Genomic DNA, 19,801 nt, shown 5'->3' on the forward strand with positions numbered 1-19,801 from the left:
TTAAGGTTTAATGTCAATCATTATTCTTTGGATTTCATTAATTCAAAGAAACCACAGACAGCAGCAATTAATATTCTCCTTTGTGGTCAAACACTGCAGCAAGAGGACAGTTGTTCAGTTTCAGGATAAAAGGGCGCCACAATTTCCAGTGTATTGAGTCAGATTAACCTACTTGAATCTGATTTAGATTCTTCAGTTATCAATAGGAAACTCAAAGAATGCTCTAATCATCATCCATTTAGTCTGTAGCACTCAATTCAACTTCTTACAGTTTAATAAATTAGTGTGAGGATATTATTTTACTACAATAATTTCTTACATTATTGTATTATTCCTACATTATTCCTACAGTTAGATTTATTATTTTGGTAAGAAAAATGTTTTAGCTTTAAAGTGTTATTGGCAAATTAGCATCAAATAAAATGTGCTGATTTCTAACTTAAAACAATGCACAGGAATTGTGGGTGCAGATTGCCTATTGTGAGCCAAGCTTTAGAAGCCATTTTGGTCAGTTGATTTCTTGCATTATTGTGGATAGCCTTCAGAAACAAAACTGATGCAAGCAACCAGCGTGAAAACCACAAATAATCTCTGCTTCTAAGCACACAGATACCATTTGTAGGTTGCCTTCCTCCATGTAGCAAAGACCCAGGTTATACAGACACTCTGCTAAAACAGTAATAGCATTCGGTCCTTTGTCAGAACTTGAAAACATTTCCAAAGCCTTCTTAAATATTCTCAAAGCTTCCTGTAAGAGTAAGAACAGAGATAAGCGATGAAAGGCATGTTTTTACTAGTTATTTGTTTAACACCACAACCTTAAAAGGAAAGAGAACTCGAAGCCCACTGCAGCTCAGCTCTCATGTCATACAAATACACACAAATCTGATGCGGTCACAAATGTCAACTGGAGAACCCCGTTCCAGAGGATGAACCCAGCAAGTCCCCCCCTCCCCCAGTCAGGAGACACCCTGCACACCAGGTCTGAAGCAGGCTTACATACATGGGTTTTTATAACTAGAACTTCTAAATTCTAACATCAGACTTAAATGTATAGACCATTTACTAATATTGACCTAGTTATTAGCCTGAGTGACATGCTGGGAATTTAGAAAGCAATAGAAGTATTGATGATACCTGATACAATTTGTCTGTTTTACTGTTAATGGGATTCAACTAGTTGTAGAATAACAAGTTTCATCAAAAGTTACCCATATACATCAAATAAAAATAGTTGAAAACCATTAATGAAAAAGTTTAGTTTTCCAGATGTCGTTTATTACTTAACAAATCATCATATGAATCTGAACATGAATACCAAGTTTAAACACATTTGCTATTATTCTACTTTCTAAAGTGTAGTAAACTGTTAAAGCAGTTATGGGATTTAACTTGAGCATGCTGCTAGTACAGGAGAATTGTCTGTATTCTGTCAATCATGTTTTAAATAAACGCTGATTGGCCAGGCAGGAGGTGTAGGCAGGGAAACCAGACAGGAAGTGGAAATGATGCGAGGAGAGCAGGAGAATTCTGGGAAGGAGGAAGTTGATTCCTCTCACTCCTGCCCAGATCACTGAAGCAGCAAGATGTGAGCTGCCCCACTGAAAAAGGTACTGAGCCACATGGCTAAAATAGATCAGAACAATGGGTTAATCAAGATGTGAGCGTTAGCTAATAAGTAGCCTGACCTAATGGGCCAATCAGCTTTATAACTTATAGAGATCTCTTGTGTGATTTTTCTCTGGTACTAAACAGCTGGGGGTACTGGGCAGGACAGAAAAACACAAACAGCCCCCCTCATGTTACATGCTGCCTTCATGGCTCCTCGTCAACATTTCCTCCAGGTTTACAAGCCACCTCAACATTCAATCTTCCATCCTCAGCACATGTCCTATCCATTTGAAAACTGAACTATCTTCTCTGTGTCCTTCCTTTATATTATTCCATGTGCCAATATTTCAACCATTTCAACATTTCACCCTTTTCTCTCCTATCGTTGAATGCTTTCTATCTTCTTTTCTGAGATTGCCTCTTGGCCCCATTTCCTTCTTCCCCATTTCCTGTCTGTTTTAGACATCTAGCCTGCCACTGTGTCCGAGTTCATAAGGACTTGAGCACATTCCAGTCTTCCATCTCGCTTCAGTGAAAACAAGCCCATCTTTGCTTTCTCTTGCTTTGCCCATCTGACCCTTCTTGGCTACTTTACCACGTCTTCTCAGGGAAATCTTGGAGTTTGAAGTTTATGGAGAAGTCATATTGGTATCCTGAAAACAGTACTCTGTGTGTGTTCTGGATAAAAGCTTGGAAGACTTTAACACTTGTTCCAAACTGTAGGCCCATATTTCTTTATGGTGTAGCAGCCAGGCTCTGAAGCCATTGGGCTGATCCGAAGTGATCATGTAGCCCTGCAGAGAGGCTGTCTCTGCCTGACAAAGGTCAGAATGTTTGCTGATCCTTTTCTTTGTAATTTGGAGGATGCCTTATAGAGATGCTAATTCAAGCCTACATGACAGCTAGCATACTCAACAGACAGGTAGATGCGGACATGACAAAAGGCCATTCACCTGGATGCCTATGTGACAGAATGCTGGTGTATTTTCCCACTCAACTTATGTGTTGATATAAAAGCTGTTTGGAGAATAAACGGGAGATCTTCGGGGTTGATCTTCAGAAGGAAGAAGCCTGAGATGCCCTTTTCGGTAATAATGGTGTAAACTGTGTCTGGTTATTCCTTGAGCCTCCATACCAGTCCATTTAAGGAAAAAATAGATATCTGTGTTGGAGCCACATGGACTCTAACACCAAATCAATATAATGACCATGAAATAAAGAAAGGAAGAAGAGGGCCTGAGAGATATTGAGACAATAAAGTTAGTAGAACATTGCCTCTGATTGGATGACCTAAAAGTTCATAGGTTAGAAAATTCCAAGGCTCATTTAGGAACTCTGTGTGGGTTCTACAGAGTGGCAAACATGATATCAGTTGAGTGCCCTGGACACTTGACTGGGAGAAATAGCTTTCTGGCTCACTTTTGTTCCTAGAGGAATCCATCTGCTTCCCTGCAGGGCTGAGAGCATTGACTTCCTGGTGGCTGTTGATCATTCTATGGTCCTAGAGGACTCGCACAGTTCCCTAAGCCCAAACCACAGGGCAACACATAGAATCTTCCTTCTATCTCCATCTTTGTCTCTATAGCTCTCTATCTCTATCTAGCTCAAGTTCTATCTCTGTCTTTGTCTCTATCTCTGTCTATCTGTCTATCTCTCTCTATTTCTTTCTATATCTCTGGCTCTCTCTATCTCCAACTGATTACTAGAAAGTCAATATATAGCATAATAAATACAGATACAGTTACTAGGATAAATTAGTAGTTCATAAATAAATACAATCATTTCATTTTCTAAAAGGATTTAAATGTCATCCCTAAGTATAACATGTGAATCCATTACTAAGTTTAATAAACATTAATCAACAGATTTTTTTTTTACCTTGATTTTCTTAGCCTTCATTTGGGCTTTTGCCAAGAGTGCGTAAGTGGAGATCTCTGGTCTAGTAGCTGTGACCCCCTCCAAGACACTAATAGCCTTGTCATGGTTTTCACAAAATGAGTAAATGAGCGCTTGCTGTATTGGTGTCAGCTCAATGAGACCTGAAAGCAAAGGAAAGCTTACCAGGACCCCTGCTGGGTTGCAAGGGCTTAGAATATAATTATTTGGAGGGAGTCACATAGTATCATATTATTTTTGCAACATAAAATGACAAACAACACTGTACCAAAACCTTCTATTATTATATAAAAAAGTTATTACAATTACAATCCAAAAATGTAAAATTATAAGCCTGGTATATCATATAGTGAGTGCTTTCCTAAAATTCTCCAGACCATAAAGTTTGCAAGTTGTTTATGTAAAATCAAAGACTGAAGTTTCAAACTCTTTGTCTTTCAAGTGAATTCTTCATGCTGTCAACTAATATATAGGTATTACCAGTAGTAAAAAAAATGGAGAAATGTTTCTTTCACATTTTTATTTTGAATTAGTTGCATTTACCTTTGTTCATTTCTGCTACTTGATAAATAGTGAACTTTGCAAGATCATAACACTTCATCGTAAGAAAGTACTGTCCCCTGGAAGAAATGACAGAATAGTGCAAGCAGAGAAAAGGTAATATTCAGTGGGCTTTAAAAACTTTTATTGGATTCATTCTTTGGCAGTGTCATACACGTATAAAGCACATTCTGATCACTATAACCCCACACTTTTCTCATCTCCCTCCACCCCTGTTTTACCTCCCCTTCTTCCTAATGCCCCTATCTCACACTCAATCTTTCTCTGCTTTGCTATTGTTGTTTTAAACTCATTGAGTTTAACCAGCATCTTCCATATGACCATGGTTTTAAAACTCACTGAAACATGGGCTCCTCGGTTGGGTACTCAACTGAAATAAATTATTGCTGTCCCCCAGAACCTATCAGTAGCCAATTTGGTTCAACAGGCTAAAATCGGGCCCTCTACACCCCTCTGGATCACGACTGACTGTTGATTGCCCAGTCTTGTGAGGGTTCATCGCAGGTCACCACAGTTGCGGTGAGGTTCTGACTGGAGTGGCTGGGCCATGGTCAGAAGACAGCATATCACAGTCCTTCTCCCTATTCTCCTGATCTTAAAGCCTTTTCACCCAGCTCATCCATGATAAACCCTGAGCCTTAGCGGGGTGATATAAACATCCTGTTCAGTGTTAAGCACTCATTCATCAAAATAAGTATCCAAAAGAAAAGTTAATAATGTTACTCACATTTTTATAATTATAAAACATTCATTCACCCATTTATATAAGTATACATAAAATCGATTTTTAAATAATAGAGTTGTTTACTCATTTTGACTTTTGGCATCTTATGACAGGGACTCACTATGTAGTGCTGGCTGTCCTGGAACTTGCTATGTAGACTAAGCTGGCCTCGAACTCAGAGGGATCCTGCCTCTCTCTACCTCTCTTCCTGCTGCTCTGCCTCTCTCTGCCTCTCTCTCCCTACTCTCTCTCTGTTTCTGTCTCAGCCTCTCTGCCCTCTCTCTGCGTCTCTCTCTGCACTCCCCCTTTCTGCCTCTCTGCTTCTCTGTCCCTGACTCTCTGTCTCTCTCTCTCTCTCTGCCTTTCTCTCTTCCTCTCTGTCTTTGCCTCCAAGTGCTTGGATTAAAGGCACACACCACCACTCCTGGAAAATTAAACAGTTTTTAAAAGTCCACAATGGCAAATTAACATGCAGTTATGATGAAAGACACAATTTAGGAAATGTGACACTAAAATAAAGTCAAAGGTCATAGAAGAGAATGGGAAAAAGTATTTATATAAGTTATGAAATGTGGTTTAATTGTTAAAACACAAAATATATCTTTACCGGAAAATATGTCCCATTGCATTTCCCTGGGCCTATTAATATTGAGAGATTATGGTTTTGGTAATAATATCTTACAACAGTTCCCTATACCAAATTCTACTAAACTTAAAGTACAATTTCGAGTGCCATTTTTTTTCACTGTTTTGGCAGAAGGTTCTATTTAGTACTGTGGATACAAAAAGAACCAATGTTGAAAAGGTACTCCCTTACTCTGACGTAGCATGTCCGCTGGAAAGGTCTCCAAGAACATCGCTCTCAGACTGTACTTTAGTGTAACAGTATAGCAACGGGAATGATATGGTTGTCTTATCATTTAATTCAAAACAAGAAATGAAAGTTGAGAGGTAGACGTGGTTTGGAGATGAGACATAAGGTAAGGAGCATGGAAGATAAACAGTGGGATGTCAAGTTATCCTGAGAAGAAGTCAGTTTCTGTGCCCATACCTTATGATATATAGCTGAATTGCATCTGGCTGGAGGTGGATAGCACGAGATAATTCATATACTGCCTTTTTCAGTTTGTGCAGCTGTTGAACGATAAACAGAAATTGGTATTCTAGTTGAAGCAATCACCTTCTTTTTGATGTTTAGCCCCTCCCTCAATTTCTTGCATTTTCCTTTCTACTCGTTTTTGTTTCTATTTTTTGAGATTATAATATAATTACATCATTTCCCTTTCCTTTATGCCCTCCAAATCCTCCGATATATGCACCTTATTCTTTTTTAAGTTCGTAGCCATTTTTTACATTAATTGTTGTTACATATGTGTGCATATAAATACAAAAAGTATACATAGTTTTCTTAACTCACCAAAGCAAATACAATTCACAAAATCAAAAAAAGTCTTATGATGCAGCATCTTTGGTTTTTTTAATTAATTATCTTAAATTTTGAAGAATGGTTTCAAATACCCATTCATGTATCATTTTACACTCATTTATGTGATATGTTGTAGTATATGTATGTTCCGGGAATTGTGTTACTGTCATGGTCCATTATACTATTAAATAGGGCATTTGGCTCCAGAGCAGAGTTCACACTCAGCTGGCAGAAATAGATCAAAGAGTCCTTGGAGAACCAAGGAAGAGAGAGAGTGGCCCCCAAGAATAGGTGGGGCCAGCAGGTGGCACAGGCAGTTTTGGAACTGAATGAGAGCCGGTGGCTGGTGCATCCAGACCGTGGTAATTGTCTCAGGTTCTAATATTTGTCCCCATGTTTTTTAATGAATAAATTGTAAAAGTAATCCCTTCTTTTGTATGTTTCTCTTTCACTAAACTTTTCAAGTTTTCTCCCTCAACCTCTTAGCATCTATTTCATCAAATTTCACATAGGTTAATAAACTAACATTAAAAAGTACCTTAAGAAGCAAAAGTAAATTCTACTTTAAAAATAAGATGGAGAAACAGACTTGAAACAAAATGAATTAGTCAGTGGAATTCTTTAAGCACTGCTTAATGGACCATACTAGTAGGAGAATGGAAGCCAGTGGTGCTAAGAGCTATGTGAACTGTGGGAAATAGATCCTGTTCTGTGAACCTACACACTTACTGGTACATATAACATACATACATGGAATTAGACCAACAGATTCTAAAGGCTTAACAGATTTCCCCGGCCAATAAAACTACAGGCTACCGATTTTCAGAAAATTCCTCTTATTTGCATAGAATACATTCCCTACAAAAGCTGTATACTGTTTTGTAGTGAAAATATGAAACATTGCTAGAGATACTATAAATGAAAATGGACATCTTGTAAAAAGAGGCTTTGCAAATAACAAATAATAACTAATTCTATCTGCTTAATAGCTATTGTTTATAAATCTATAATCCTCTGCCATTAGCTGAAAAAATTACACTCATATCAGTTGCCTTGGAAAAATATCCAAACAATTAAATTATTTTTTAAATTCAAGATCCCCAAGTCTTAAATACCTTAGAATAGGTTTCTGCTCTACAAATATAGCTTTGAATATATAAAGGATCAACTCGGATTGCCTCAGAGAATCGCCAAAAGGCTTCAGTGTAATTATCCAGGTGGAGCAGATAGATGAGGCCAATATTCACATAAGCCAAAGTAGCAGTTCTAAAAAAAAAATGAAAAACAAGAAATGAAAATCTTTTTAGAAATTTAAGTTTATGTCCATTTTAAAAAATTATTAAAAAGTTAATGAAATGTGTGAGTCAATTGCAACAAGATATTCTTAATAACTTACTAAAGCAATGAAATTAGTTTACTATGCTCTCTTAAAAAATGGAAGCATGGGTGGTTAGGAAGATGGGAAAGATCTGAGAGGAGGTGGGGAAAGGGAAACTTGATTGGAATATACTGTATGGAAAAATTTATTTTCAATAAAAGAGGAACATTCTTTAAAAAGACTTAGTAATGAATTAACAATCATAGGTTCTATACTGGGAAGGGAAATGGTAGTCTCCTAGGCCCTTAGCAAAACTTGAATTAATCTTGAGTTACCTTGAATCAGTGATTATTTTTCCTCAACTCAAAAGTCTTTGCTTAAAGCCATGTCTAAAAATGAAAAGTGATCATTCTAAGATTTGGTGGTTTTCAGTTTTAAAAAAAGTTCTCCAGGTGGGTATATATAAAAATGCTTTTCAATGCCAAATAAATGTTTTCTTATAGTCAACTGATTGTAAATATGGGGATGACCTTAGACTTACTCTGCAAAGTGCTTCCTCAAGACAAGGAAAGTGCATATCACAGAATATGTACTGAGCCCGGGCCATGGAAGCCCTGACAGTTGGACAGCAAGGGTCCTTCTGCCCATCTGCTGACTTTACATCCCAAATGTCACTCTGCCTTCCTAACCCCAAAGAAAAGTCCTCAGAGGCCTATACTCGTTAGTCTCCAAGTTCAAAGTTTTTATTGGATAAGTTGTCTTCTAGGCATCACAGAAATAGCATATTTTTTTAAACTTGCTCTGAAAACTTCCATGTTTTTCTTTCATTTTTGAAGTTAAGCATAATCACATCATTTCTCATTTCCTCCCTCCAAACACTCCCATATACCTCTCCTTGCTCTATTTCAAAGTCATAGCCTCTGTCTTCATTAATTGTTATTATTGATATACATGTATATGATCTCATACATGAATACATATCTTATATATTCTTAAAACTAACTTGCTCAGTCTGCATAATGTTACGTGTGTGTATATTTTCAACACTGACCACTTGGTATTGGATAATTAGATGGTGTTTTCTCCAACTCTCAGCATCCCCTAGTTGCCTATAACAACTTTCATTTTAATGAGTGATTCATTGGAGATAAAGAGAATTACTCAATTAAGGTATGTGCTTTATGTCTGGGACTTCAGTTTGATTAGATTGGTCAACCTGTCTGTTTGTATGCTAATACCGACAAGTCACTGAAGGGTATGTCCTGACAGGTTACTCTGTGCATCCAGGGTCACAAAAATCTCAGATTTGCTCCCTTTGCAGCTAAGGGTTCTGCCAGGTTGAAATAGGTTAGAGTCTAATCAAACTGAAGTCCCAGACATAAATCCACACACCTATGAACACCTGATTTTTGATAAAGAAGCCAGAAATATACATTGGAAAAAGAAGCATCTTCAACAAGTAGTGCTGAACAAATTCAAATATTTCAGATATTCAACTTGATATGCTCCATTAGGTTGGTATCCATGGGGGCCTGCTTTCTTCTGAAGGGAAATGGAGAAGGAGAGGATCTGGGAAAGGGAGCAGGTTGGGGTGGGGGTGGAGGATTGGGAGGAGGGGAAGGCGGGAAAATTTTGTGGTTGAGATGTAATATCTGAGAGAAGAATAAATAAATAAATCTTTTAAAAGAGGAAAAAAAGATATGTGCTTTAAAGCTTGCTTTTTGGCTTACCTAACTTTCAATTTGTGTCTCTTTCATGTCCTATTTTCTAAATGGTGCTAGATTTTCTTTTGCTTTTCTAAACAAAAGTGAAGTCAAACATTCCAAACAACAGGGTCTTTGCTTACATTACACTGGATATTGTGCATAACAATGAAAAAACAAATATTTTGTCTTATTTTAAAACTTGATGACGCTTGTCCAGTGACTTAACTTCAAAAGAACTGCAGCCTAAGTGTCCTCAAGCGCATACTAGTAATGCTTTAAATTAATATTCAAGGATATAAGTCTCTTCAACCTCTAAATTTTGCGACATGACTGAAATGAGCAAGTCTTATTTGACCAGTAAGCTTATTTTAGTGTTACTCTAATTCTAGTGTGACTTTATAATTACAGTCTCATTTTCTACAACGTTGCCAATAGTGAGGGGGAAGCTTCCTTCTATTTTGTCCTGATTTTATCTTATAATAGTGAATAAGTATGAAAAGAAAGACTTACCTTTCCAGAGAAATGACAGTTTCAAAATCACAAATTGCCAACATCCAAAGTTTTAGATGTGCATAGAGTATTCCCCGATGTAGAAAGCAGTTAAGATTATCATAGCCATCATTTATAAGAACTGAAGATACAAAGTACATATTTTGATTTCTAAATAATCATAGAGTTATATGTCAGAACAAACCTTCATATTGCTTTCACTTATTTAGCATTATTCCCTTATTCCAAAAACAATGTATCTATGATGAGTGTGCCCATTTGGTGGGTGAAAATAATATATATATTTTAAAAACTGCTACCTGCCCAGTGGTGGTGGTGCATGCCCTTAATCCCAGCACCTGGGAGGCAGAAGCAGGCAGACTTCTGTGGGTTCAAGGCCAGCCTGCTCTACAGAGTGAGTTCCAGGACAGCCAGGGCTACACAGAGAAACCCTGTCTCAAAAAAACCAAAACAAACACTAACTGGTATTACTGTGGCTATTATGGCTCACAGATTCATTAGAGCTAGTGGAAAACTGAGACACTCTACTCCTTTTAAAAGTGAAGAGATTAAGGTCCAAAGGGGCACAATACACTGACAGGGACTTAGATTAAGTCAGTGGCAAAGGCTGGTTTAGAATGTAACAGCTGGTGGAAGGGTATCTTTGCTCACAGTCACTCCTTATTACCACAAAGACATTAAACAGCAAAGAACAGGTGTGAGTGTACTAGTTCACAACAAGGCATAAGGCAGATGTCAGGTCTATTCATCTACAGTGGTAGGTAGCTTCAAAGAGTGCTGTCGGACAATGGTCTTGTATTGTTTTAGTAAAATGCTGATTGATCAGTAGCCAGGCAAGAAGTATAGGTGGGATGACCAGGTAGGAAGTAGAGGCAGGACAATGAAAACAGAATTCTGGGAAGAGAAAAGAGTCAGTCTGTAGTCATCACAGAGGAAGCCAGATACAGAGGAAGAAAGATGAGAATGCCTCACTGATAAAAGGTACCAAGTCATGTGGCTAACATAGACAAGAATTATGGGCTAATTTAAGATGTAAGAGTTAATAAGAAGTCTGAGCTGCCAGAACAACCAGTTTATTATTAATGTAGACCTCTGTGTGGTTTTTGGACTAAATGACTGTAGGACCAGGAGCGACAGAAAGTTCTGACAAAAAAAGAGGTTATTGAAGGCAAGAACATGGTAGTGGGCAAGTTGACTATTTATCATAATTGAAATGGGTAGCTTGGCTTTATATTCCTAACAATAGAAACAAGAAGACGAAAACAACCTCCATTGTAGATGAGTGGCCCTCAGCAGTACCCAGCTGAGGGGTCACCTGACAAGTCTCTGGCTTACCAACTTCCTCTCTACTTTCAAAATCATGATAGTGGGCTTATATAGGAGTCAGTGCATGTCTTCTAAGCTTCTCGGGTCCATTCTGGATTAAGAGGTAACAATGTATGTGTGCACACACACACAAACACATACATACACATACACACTTCTCCATACTAGATTTGAGAGGTTTTAGCCACTGTTAGCAACGGCCATGCTAATGAAACAAACAATTCATAACGTGAAGGCACTCTGACTGCTCAATTCACAGTATGATTGGCCAGCTAGGAAAGGCTCTCCTTGTTACTGATAGGAAACTATTCTTACAGGAAAAAAATTGCTTGAGAGATTTAACTATTCTAGACTTGGTTTTTATCAATAAACTTTGGATGATGATAATAAATTCTTCATACCATTATTTGAGTATTCACTGAAGTATTCCATATATATTACCCAGAGTAGTGGTCAGAAAGTATTGAGGTGGTCTATAAATGTCAACATTATCAGCATAGAGCCTTGTTTTAATGGTGGATTATTTAAATCCTTGGGGTAATGTATAGAAAAGGGTTAAGGCTAAAATCAAGCCAGTCTGCTCTCAGTAATTCAATAATAGAGATTTTGAATTGTTATGACAGCTTCCAAGGTGGAAGGCTGATGGAGGCAATTCAAGGGTCCTTCCTTTAAAGACAGAAGAGAGGAAAGAATTCTCTGGGTGGACCAGGTCAGTGCAGCCAGATTAGCCTGCAGACTATTCAAGCCTGAAGTGTTGGGTGACAGAGTCCCATTCATACACGCAACACATTTGCTTTGGTGCTATGCTGAGAAGTGGGGAGTGAACCGAGGGAGGGAAATCTGAGAGAGCAAAGGCCACAGCAAGCGAAGGAAAAGCTGGATGGAGTGAGCTGGGAGCAGAAATGAGATGCAAAGATAAAAAGAGAAGGGAACAACCATGTTCAGCCCTCTTTCCCCAGAATCCTGGGAAACAGATCACCATCTATGATGCAAACAGGGGCTGGGATGATATCTTAGGAAAGTGTTTGCCTTGAAGCATAAGGACCTAAGTTCTGTCCCCTGATACCGCAGTTGGGGAAAAATGACAAACTTGGCATGGTGGTAGCGTGTGCTGCCAGCAGTCTCAGTGTCTGGGAGCCTGGGGAGAATGAACCCCGAGATTTGCTGGCCTATTTAGTGAGGCCAGTAAGGGCCGTATCACAAAAAAATAATAAAATTAAATTCAAAAGAATGGGAGAGAAAAACAGTAAGATAAAAAAGTGGTCAACTCCTGAAGTTGTCCTCTGAACCCTACACATATGGGCACTCGTGAACACATGTGAACAACGTGCATACACAATACAAAACAGATATTTTAAGCCTGTCAGTATTCACAGCACTGGCCATGAACCCACTGAGCTGCTGGCGCTCTTATCAGATGCTCGCTCCCATGCGCGCACGCAGTCAAGCCGCTGACCCACCCCTCAGGGGCTCACACAAGAGCAGCCCAGTACCTGACACGCTGTAATCCTGCAGCGCTCTGAGCGGATTAGTCTTCCTGAACAAGCAGGCTCGGTAGTACAGTGCTAACCAATTGTTAGGATCTAAGTGGATGGCAACAGAAAAGTCTTGGGTGGCTTGTTTATATAAACTCCTTTTAAAATATGCTCTCCCTCGGCTTGTCCTAGAAAAAGAAAAAAAATTAATATGTACTGCAAAGCAGATAGCCTTTTTGTTAAACCTATCACCTAATTTCTGTTTCTTTATCTTTGCTTTTCGAGAGTTAAGTCATGATATTGCTGTCAAAACAGCATAAATTTTATAGAGGACACTTTGTTACACAATTATTTGCTAACTAATTAAGTTTGTAAGGTAGCTGAATGGTCATTAACTGCATCTCTTTTCTTTTACAGGGGAGACAACATTTTTTTTAAATCCCTTCAAAAACCCATTCTTTATTATTGATCTATTTTGGGTGTTCTTTTTATTTTTAAAGGATCAATACTGGCACAAATGGATTGAGATGGAGAAAAATAAGAAGGTCAGGTCAAGGTATTTATAAGTCGGGCCTGTCTTATCACAGAGAGACAGCTGTTATTTTGAAGTGTTTGTCTTTATGCCGTTAGCAAATGGGGGCCACTGAGAAACGCTTGGAGAAATAGTGATCACTATTTTTGTGATAGCCAAAGCTAGGAATGGGGTAGTGTAATGCCCCAGGTAGGAGCACAGAAGTGGTTGAAGTACTGACTGGGTAGGAATGAAAACAGCACCAGCCGTCGTGTGTGTGGAGCTGTAATGTGGCCTGGAGGCATGCTATGAGAGTGTGTGCCTTCAAATGGGGATTCTGTAAGAGCGTGCGCCTTAAAACCCCAGCACTTGGGTAGCAGTGGCGGGAAGGTCTCTGGTCTACAAGGCTGGAACCGTGTCAGCTAGGGCTTCATAGAGAGACCCTGTCTCAAGGACTAAATATAAAACTTTGGTCCTTTAGGATATGAGTGAGACAATTCTTAAAGACGAGACGTTCTTTCTTCAAGGTTTCAAGATGCCTGTTGCTTTCAAAAGACTTTGGAAAAGACTACTAGGCAGAGATTGAGTTCCTTCTCACTGTTAAAGACAAAAACATACCAAATGTAAATCGCTTGGTTTCAGATAGTACTAACAGGGCATGTCATACCAATGGGCACGCTTCTAAGAGAATATGGGAGACTTCTTTCTTTTTAATAAAGTAGAAAAGTCCTGAAGTCAAATTCAGATTATAAAATAGAAAGAAATAATCATAGTACTGGAAAAGGTGGATATCTACATCAAAAATGAACTTAGACCCATATCTCTTATGCTGCATAAACATCATCCAAATGGATTGAAGATGTTCACATGAAACCTGAAAATATAAGATTGCTAGAAAAAAATAGGCAGATAAAACAAGATGCAGGCATAGAAAAATACTTTATTAGATTTCCATACACTTAGAAAATAAGGCCAGCAACCAACAAATAGGTTTCAATAAAATTTTAAAATTCTGTATGGCAAAGGAAATGGCTAATTGATTAAAGAGACAACCTGCCAAATAGGAGAAAATCTTTGATGGCTATGCAGCTAATACAGGAATTCTGTACAGAATATACAAAGAACTTAAAAGAAAACAAATAACCTAGTTAAAAATGAACTAAACAATTCTCACGAAAATAATTTGTCAATAAATATTTTATTTATTTCATTTTATTATTTCATTTATGTTTGAGATTATATTATAATTACACCTTCCCCCTTCCTTTTCCTTCCTTCAAACTTCCTCATACAACCATCTTTGCTCTCTTTAAAAAGTCATGACTTTTTTATTAATTGTTGCTTTATGTGTGTGTAACAATATGTACACACATATAAACAAAAGCACACACATATGTATGTATATATATTCCTACAATCTTTAGAGAGTCTATCTTAGTCCTGCTCAGAATAGCTACTATCAGGAATAGAAACTACAATAATTTCTGGTAAGGATACTGAGTAAAAAGAACCCTACTCATTGTTGGTGGGAATGTAAACTGATGATTGTAAACTGCTCAGTTTTAGATATTCTGTTACCCAGTAATAAAGTATGACAATAGTCTAAATAAAATGAACAGCTTCCTAGAAATATACAAACCACCAAAATTGGCTCAAGAAGAAATAGATAGCCCTTATAGACCCCTGACAAGTGAAGGAACTGAATCTGCAACTTTAAAAACATAGCTGAGACCCATAGATAAATTCAACCAAATAGCAAAGATTCGACTTATCCTTTCTTCACTCCTTCAACAAATGGAGGGGGGGGTTAACAGCAGGAATCAACCTGGAGATATTATGCTAAGTGAAGTAAGCCAAGCAGAAAAAGATAAACACCACATGACTTGACTGTGTGGAACCAGAATGTGGCAAACTGGTAGAAGTGGACTAGGCATCCTGGCTACCACAAGCTGGAGTGCAGATCAGATAAACAAAGATAGATGCTGGCCAAAGTACAAGAGATCAGTGAGGAGCAGTAAGGTAAGGCCCATGTATCTATTGTACAGCATGGTGATTATAGTTAACACTTATGTGTTGTATATTTCAAAATCACTGAAAGAATTGACAATCATCAGAAGGAAAGACGGGTGTAATGTGATAGGCATGGTAGCTTGGTTTAATTATTACAAATGAATGAGCACCTCATTTCACTTTATTACCATGTTTACAAGTATTATTGAAAATTAAAATGAAATTACATTTGAAAATTGATACACAAAGTTTAATAAGGCATAACTGTATTTCAAACAAGTACACCTACAAATTGGAACTACCTAAATTTAAAATAACATAGAGACGAGAGTTATATAAGAAAAACATTGAATAGGTCAATAAAAATTTGAGGTTCATTGTTCCCTTATTCGTAATATCCACAAATTGAAAACAACCTAGAACACCCTTAACAGATGAATAAAGAAAATATGGTACATTTACACAATTGAATATTACTCAACTGTTAGATGACATCATGAAATTTGCAGATTAATGGAGAGAACTAGAAAAAAATATCCTGAGTGAGGTAACCCAGTTCAGAAAGACAAATACATGTATCCACTTTATTCATTGATATTAGCTGTTAGGTCAACGATAAGCAAGCTACAATCTGTAGAAGCACAGGGATAAGACATAGAGTAAGAAGCTGGTGTGGAACAGATAAATCTCGAATGGGAGGATCAAGCCAGGAGGGGAATGGAAGAGGGGAAGAAATAAAGGGAGAGAGAAAGCTAAAATTAAGGGCTACTTGAGAGGTGGTATTGAAACCTAATACAGTCGAAGTTTATGTATTTATAATATCTATTATATATAATATATATTATACACACACACACATTTCTTGTGCCTTTCCTTGGCCTTGTTTCCTTCTGTTTGTTTGTTTTGTCTTATTCCTATGTGTGAGCTTTTAAATCTTATTATATTACATTATTATTCCTTAGAAGCCTGTTTGTTTTCTAAAGAGACAGAAGGGAGTGGTTCTAGATAGAAGAGGAGGTGGGAAGGAACTGGGATGAGAAGATGGGGGAGAAATGAGGGGAAATTGTAATCAGGAATTGTAATCATACTATATGAAAAAAATCTATTTTCATTAAAAAGAAAGGAAAAAGGAAAGAAAAATAAAATAAATAAAAAGCAAAAAGAAATAATGAAGTTTAATACACAAATTACAATAAGAAATTACAGAATATATTTGACCGGATATATGTACTCCGTGGACACAAAGATGATGAATGGAAAGGAAATGCAGAGAAGGAAATTGTGGCCAATGAGCAAGCTTTACATAGTTAGAAAGTTACTTCTTGGAAATGCAAAGAAAAGGCTTGACGCTGAAAATTAACTCACTGTTTTAAAATGGCTGTCATATTACATCGAGCAATTTTTCCTGCAAATATATTTAATTAATATGTCATTTTTAAATTTACATATAAAATAATTCTTACCTTGCTTGAGAACTTTGGGGCTCAATTTTTAGTAGAGCTGTAAAATCATGTATGCTTCCAATCCAGTTTTCATTTTCAAAGTAATAAATTGCACGCTTCATTAAGGCATCTGTTCTCTTGGGATCATAGTAAATACACTAGTGTGGTGACAGAAGGCAAACACATTACACTAGTGTGGTGAGAGGATGTAAACACGTTACACTAGAGTGGTGAGAGGATGTAAACACGTTACACTAGCGTGGTGAGAGGATGTAAACACGTTACACTAGAGTGGTGAGAGGATACAAACACGTTACACTAGAGTGGTGAGAGGATAGATACAAACACGTTACACTAGAATGGTGAGAGGATGCAAACACGTTACACTAGAATGGTGCAGGGATGCAAACACGTTACACTAGAGTGGAGAGAGCATGCAAACACGTTACACTAGCATGGTGAGAGGATGCAAACATGTTACATTAGAGTGGAGAGAGCATGCAAACACGTTACACTAGAGTGGAGAGAGCATGCAAACACGTTACACTAGAATGGAGAGAGCATGCAAACACGTTACACTAGAGTGGAGAGAGCATGCAAACATGTTACACTAGCATGGTGAGAGGATGCAAACATGTTACACAGTGAGAAAAACTAAGACAAGGTACAGTCAACTTCAGTTTACATAAGAGAAACCCACTTCAACATACTAAAAATTTTTAATCTGTGTTTAAGGATTATATTAAGACATGTTCCACCATCAAATTTTTGAGAGGGAACATCATCCACGAGGAAAGATAAATGCTAAATATAAAAACAAAGCTTTTGACCACTGAAACTTTCACTGATAAAAATTCCTGTGTTTCCTAGCAATCTCAGATGCCAGCCCCATTAAGTCTCACCCATGTGACCTCCTAAACATGAGCTGATCGAGGACAATATTAACAGACACGACACAGTAGATGGGGAAAGAGTACGAGGCCTCTTCTCTACACAGAGCTACAGGCAACTAAGGAATGATGAGATTGCGATGAATACTCATTTCTAGGGGTACCAATTGGTTATCCAGTATCAAATGGTCAGCCCTCACAAAATACAAATGAGTAGCTTTATACAGATTCAACAAGTTATAATTCGGAATGTGTGTATGTGCGTGTCTGTGTGTGTGCATGTGATAGCAATTAATGAAAAAAGAGATCATGGATTTTAAAAAGAACAAGTAGGGATATGCGGGGAGGGTTTGAAAGAAAGAGGGAAGGAAAAATGATGTAATTATAGAATAATCTCAAAATAAAAGCATTGAGGAGTGAGGTTGCGCTGTCGCATACTATTCTATCCTGATAGTGGATGAAAGAGCTGAGCTGGTTCAGTCACATAGGCTGTGGCTTAATCTAGTCCCTAACTTGCAAGGATGAATGATGTGCTCATAATTACACACTGACACACAAAGTCTCCTGAACTGCGGCACAAAGGAAGTCTCCACGGATGTTCAAAGCAGAAAGAAACATGCTAAGGAGATTGGGAATTGTTTATTTCTGGTTGTTATAGTAATCTGTTGTTAAACTACTGGTGTCAGATGCAAGAAGTGAGATGAGTCAATTTTTAAATGCCTAATTTTTTTAAAATTTTTTTTAAAAAACTAATTTTTAAATGCCTTTCCTTAATTTGGAGATTATAATATATATTTCTCCCTTCCCTTCTTTTCCTTTAAACTCTCCCTTATATTCCTCCTTGCTTTCTTTCAAATCATGATCTTTTTTCATTGTTATAAGTATATGTGCATTCATATAAATTCCTAAATTAAACCTATTCAGTACATGTAATGCTACCTGCATTTTCAAAAGAGATCTTTAGTTACTTCTAGATCAGAAGTTACAAGCCAACAATACTTTCCATAAATAGAAGAATGTCAAGCTAAATCAAGAAGTAACATGGCAGTTGGGAACATGCACAAATGAATTAGTTAAGCAATTTCTTTTAATTTGCCCATTATGCTCGGGACTAAGATTTATAGTTAGAAGTCAGTAGATCATCAAGTCTTGCTGCAGCCAGGGGAGTCATGTTGCCTTGACAGCACCCTCATGTAGGGCCCTGTCTTCGCTGTTCCTTGAGGCCAAAGCACAGGATGCAAGAATTGTTTATGCTAACCAGCTTAGCTTCCCCTGCTCATTCTGCCAGCAGGAGGGAATTAGTTCAAAGCCTTGTTTCTGTCATTGCTATGACAATTTCACCTGCTAAGGAAGGTCCTCACAGGCGCCCTAAATCTCCTCCCATCTGTCTGTCAGGGTTCCCAGCTCGATATCCCCTACATGGAGGCTCCGGCCGCTGGCGCCATGTGGCCAACACCCCTCTTCTCACTCCCAGGTGGGAGGGGGCTCTCGTCCTCTTGCCTCCAAGTATATAAGCCTACGTGTGCTGAATAAAGATTGACATTTACCCTTTGGGCAAATGATTCGGTCTCTCTGTGTGTCGTGTGTCTGTTTCAACTCCTAGGATACTGATCCAGACTCACGGTTCAGTATGGGAAGCGTGCCCTGTACCGCAGACTGAAGTTTCGCAGATAAGCGCGGGACACCCTCAGGGTGTGGTTCAATCAAAAGCTCACTTCCTTGCTGGGTATCCCAATACCAACAAACAAATATAGACACCTCCATCCAACCTTCTCTCCTCTGTGGCACCACCATGGTTTTATATCTCATGTGTGCGCTTATATCCTTTCTCAAGCACCTTTTCTTTGATATCTGCATAATCCAGAAACATTTCTATGCCATTCATCATTTTTCTACTACATTACATATGCAGTGCCTCGGTCCACAAATACTTGTGAATGAAAGAAAGAGTGAGTGAATCCGCGATCACAGTCTCTTCAAGAACTAGTAGGTCCCAGCTGTTCAAGAGCTAACAGAAGGAGAGAGGAAATTTTTCTATTATCTAAAGAGAAAAGGCAGTTTTCAAAGGTCTCTAAAACCACATTTCTTAGTCCAAGAATAGAGAACCGGAAAAGCTGAGACTTCTTGGGGGTTGCCTCAATGTTTCCTATCTGCCTTGTGTTTTCCATTTATTCCCCAATGGTTTTAAATTGAAAAAAATGGTGATAACAACATACCAGCAATGGAAATGCTAGCTCCTAACTTATAATTAGTTAGGTTATATAAAACACCTGATAACTGTTAAAAATGTTAGCTAGGGAGCTGGAGAGATGGCTCAGTGGTTGTGGATAGTTTGTTGCTCTTGTAGAAGAAGGGGCCTTTGGTTCCCAGTACCATGGTGTGTCTCACAACCCTC

At 38.0% G+C, this 19,801-nt stretch overlaps 1 protein-coding gene across 2 annotated transcripts in view; it reads right to left on the reverse strand.

Annotated features, from left to right (window-relative positions):
- The window catches only part of Ttc6 (tetratricopeptide repeat domain 6), a 154,267-nt gene that overhangs the window by 29,485 nt on the left and 104,981 nt on the right, over positions 1-19,801 (reverse strand). For both annotated transcript variants that reach the window (XM_087911793.1, XM_087911794.1), the window contains exons 15-22: positions 16,538-16,674; positions 12,572-12,741; positions 9,753-9,873; positions 7,334-7,484; positions 5,844-5,926; positions 4,051-4,127; positions 3,490-3,650; positions 614-748 (exon numbers count right to left, since the gene is read on the reverse strand). In XM_087911793.1, the coding sequence (XP_087767919.1) occupies positions 614-748; positions 3,490-3,650; positions 4,051-4,127; positions 5,844-5,926; positions 7,334-7,484; positions 9,753-9,873; positions 12,572-12,741; positions 16,538-16,674 (1,035 nt within the window). The remainder of the gene's footprint in view (positions 1-613; positions 749-3,489; positions 3,651-4,050; positions 4,128-5,843; positions 5,927-7,333; positions 7,485-9,752; positions 9,874-12,571; positions 12,742-16,537; positions 16,675-19,801) is intronic.

This window comes from Myodes glareolus, chromosome 11, assembly GCF_982192425.1.
Source record: "Myodes glareolus chromosome 11, mMyoGla1.1, whole genome shotgun sequence".
Classification (NCBI taxonomy): domain Eukaryota; kingdom Metazoa; phylum Chordata; class Mammalia; order Rodentia; family Cricetidae; genus Myodes; species Myodes glareolus.